Raw genomic sequence first — 3,781 nt, forward strand, 5'->3', positions numbered from 1 at the left:
TTTTTTATTTGTTAATATTTTTTTATCTAAAACCATTGCTAATGCATAACATTTGTAGGTTAAAAAGTATGACAAATCAGACCGAATCATTGCGCTAATGCGGTGCAGCCAACAGAGAGTACGCTGCAACGAAGAACATCGTCCGGCCGGACCTGACCTGACCCCCGTACTACACAACTACGTCCGTCCCCATCACCTCACAGCTCCTGATTTGGAAGCCTGGACCATATCCATTTATAACTATGCTAGAGACAGTTCTTTGTTCATTCAAAGAGAAAACACAAGGCATGGGCCCTGAAACTGAAACACGATGGCAGGCAGAAAGTTGAAGACTGTTCTGCTGCTCAACAAAAACCAACCAAACGACCCACAGAATTTGGTCCATGATCACTTCAAAAAGTAGCACCTGCTGTCTACAGGGAAAACAGAAAAAAAGTGACCATGACCCAAGATTCGAATTGTTAACATACATAAAGGGAGGCATATGAAATTAAGGCAAACGAATGTCAAAAGAGCATCTGGCCGTCTTCCAGTTGTACTACACCCCCGCAGCTAGAGATTATCTACATGAAACTAGCAGCATTACGATGACATGCCATGCCATGCCTGCTTAATTATTAGACGATGAAGTTGGGCTCCATCTTTATGCCTTCCATCTCAAATGTGCTGTGAACCTCTTTGAGCCAAGAATATTGTGCATCTCCAGCTGAAACCCCACATATAACAACATATTGTTATTCCTCAGCCTAGCGTTAAGGAAACACTGGTGGCCGGTGGCAGAAGAAGAAACTCACCACACGAGTAGGGCGATTCGCTGTAATACGCGCAATCCCTTCCTTGAGCACGGTTGTAGGGAGGGCCCATCACATCCAGCACGGCACAAGGGGTCAGCGCCGTAAAGCAGTGCAAGTTCCCTCCATTTTCAGGGTACAGAACTACGGTCTCAGATGAAGCGTCAAAAACGGCATCTGTGTTCACCTTGGCCAGACGAGCTCCTGCTCCTGTGGGTTGTTGTTGGATGGGATAAGAAACAAAGCATTTTTCACTACAGTGGTTGACGACTTTGACTAGAAAGAAAAGCATTTTCACTAACCATCAGAGTTCTCAAGTGCATTATCGTTGCTACCCGCCGGCAGACTTTTAGCCCAATCATAGGACTTGAGGTGCATGGAACCAAACAGTATCTTGCTAAACACTGTCATCCCAGGATGGTTGTGGAGGGGAATAATTGCCGATTTCGGTAAACAGAAGATACCAAACTGCAAAGAAACAGTTCAATGGTTGTGGTTGAGCAAGCAAGATCCTTACCGAAAAGGCGCAGGCTTGCGGGATGTGAGAAACTAAATTACCGAAAACTCGGAGGAACCGTAGAAGTGCAAATAGGTAACTGGAGGGGGGCTTGTAGGATCGGCATGCTTGAAGACGGACATGCTTGGGGCAACCCTGACGTCACGAGGCTTCAGCTCATCTGCATCGAAAATTCATCCCATGATGATTATTAGTTAGTAGGTTTACAGGAAAAGCAGTGGATGCAATGCGATAGTCAGCTGCATAGCATTAGCAGCTATGCTTGCATTCCATGCCCAAGTTAAGGAGCACGCAGCATGCATTGTTGGAGTTGTGTCATGGTCGCCCATGCCTACCTGACGACCATGACTGATGAATGGCAGATTCAGGATACACGGATCGGAGTGTGGTCCGTGGTTCCCTTCCCCCACAACGACAAGAGTATGTATGTAACAGTATTTCTAATTAAACAGGTGTACTTGAAAAACTACAGTCATGGCAGGGCAGCAGTAGTTATATAGTTGGTTGGTTGGTGTTGGTTAAAATATCACTCTCTGGCTAGCTCTTTGCAGTGTGCCATGGGATGGGGGAGCTTGCCGCGACATGCATAGCAAAGGCAGCGAAGGCCAAGGGGCTTTGGATAACAAGCATGCATACCAAAAACGGAACCTCGTCCTCATCACGCAACGCAACAGTAAAAACCTTGGATAATATCGCTGTCTCCACATCCTAAGCACGAGAAACATGGCGGGTTTCAATCAACACAAATCGCACAAGGACCAAAAAGGAGATACGTACTGAGGAGGCCCGAGAGGCGGGCGACGGCGTCCGGCGGCGGGACGAAGCCCGGGTAGGAGTTGGCGAAGACCTCCCTGCTGGTGTCGAAGAGCCTCTGCATGGGCGAGATGGAAGAGGCGGCGTCGGCCTTCTTGTGGCGGCGGCGGTTCTTCTTGGAGGAGGCGCGGGACCTGTCGCCTACGGGCGATAGGTCCACCACCCTGGCCGGCCTCGGGTCCGCCACCTTGCTGCCTCCGACCTGAACCGGCATATCACAGGGCTCAGGGTTAGGTCAGGTGCGACGCCGGGCGAGACGGGATCTTGGTCTTGGCTACGGGCGGCGGCGGCGGCGGCGGGAGGGAGGGAGGGGATCGACCGACGGGGGTGGGTATAAATCCTGAGTCGGGAGAGTGCAGGTGGAGATTGGTATTTGCATCCATACAAGTAGTAGACGGACGAAGGCTAGGCAAGGCAAAACCAGGGGCGGGAGCGGGGCGGCGACGGGAACGGGAGGAAGGAGGCGAGACCGGAGACCGCTCTCCCTCCACTTCCTGTGGGCACCAAATCCCATACTGCCTCCGGTTCCGGTTTCCGCTTCCATTTCCATTTCCATTTCCAACCTTAAATACTCCTAACTTTATTTGTCCCCGCAAATCCGCTTCTCTCTCTCTCCCCACAAAATCCATTTCTGCACGTGCGACTCTCTCTCTCTCTTTCTCCGCCCTGCTGACTGTACAAACAGGAGTACTCTTTCCTACCGCTAACAAAGAAAATTGCAATCGACTAAGGGCCTGTTTGTTTACCCCCATGGATTATATAATCTGGATTATTTTTGGAGGATTATATAATCTGGATTATATAATTTGGATTATATAATCTGAGTAGTCCTGTTTGTTTACCCAGATTATTTGAGTGTTAATAGTATTCTTTTGTATAAGGAAGACAAGAATGCCCTCTATATTTGTATTAGGTTATATTTGTATTAGGTTGAAACTCATATATGAAAAAAAATAATTCAATTGACATTGGCAAATATTGCATTAGCAATATTATCACGGAAGGCATTCATGTCACCTTCTTCATCTCCAAATTGACTAGTACTAGGCGCAAAAACGATTCGGTGGATTATAATGGCAATGGTGGGTAATTTCTAGGAAACTTGAAAGGACAGTGGGGAAGTGGGAAAAAAATAATCTGAAATAAGCACCTCCTCACTTGCTTATGGATTATCATAATCCAAGGGGTTAGATTATATAATCTGGGCAAATAAGCTGGACTGTTTGTTTGCCTCTTAGGATTATTTAATCCAGATTATATAATCTGGGGGGTAAACAAACAGGCCCTAAATTTAAATTGTTTTCACCTCCACCAAACTTGAAATTGCGTGGTGGCTTGTTTGCTGGGTCGCACATGCTTGGCACGCATCCTTAAATTTGAGGCGGGGGAAAAAAGAAAACAATGGTCGCAAGGTTAATACGGTGCCAGCTGGTTTGTCGTTGACCGATAAAAGTTTTTTTTTAAAAAAAATGCGTCTGCACGACCACCAAACAAACAAAGCGTGAACGAAGAAAAGAAAAGTCGGATGGTACGTCTCTGGTCAACCTTTATATATATCTGATAAATACGAATACTGTACTAATCGTGTAAAAAATAGAGCTAATGGCAGGCAGTACACGAGAGAGTTTTTTTCCCCTAAGATCTGCAATCGATCGAGTTT

General features: G+C 46.8%; 1 protein-coding gene across 1 annotated transcript; it reads right to left on the reverse strand.

Moving 5' to 3' along the window:
- Positions 1–302: 302 nt before the first annotated feature.
- LOC100191278 (cupin, RmlC-type) lies at positions 303–2,558 on the reverse strand. Its single transcript, NM_001136712.1, has 5 exons — positions 2,086–2,558; positions 1,350–1,468; positions 1,094–1,259; positions 795–1,001; positions 303–706 (listed from the first exon to the last, which is right to left on the reverse strand). The coding sequence occupies exons 1-5, from the start codon at positions 2,333–2,335 to the stop codon at positions 618–620; spliced, it is 831 nt and encodes a 276-aa protein (NP_001130184.1). The 5' UTR covers positions 2,336–2,558; the 3' UTR covers positions 303–617.
- Positions 2,559–3,781: the final 1,223 nt, after the last annotated feature.

This window comes from Zea mays, chromosome 6 (genome assembly GCF_902167145.1).
Source record: "Zea mays cultivar B73 chromosome 6, Zm-B73-REFERENCE-NAM-5.0, whole genome shotgun sequence".
NCBI classification, from domain to species: Eukaryota; Viridiplantae; Streptophyta; class Magnoliopsida; order Poales; family Poaceae; genus Zea; species Zea mays.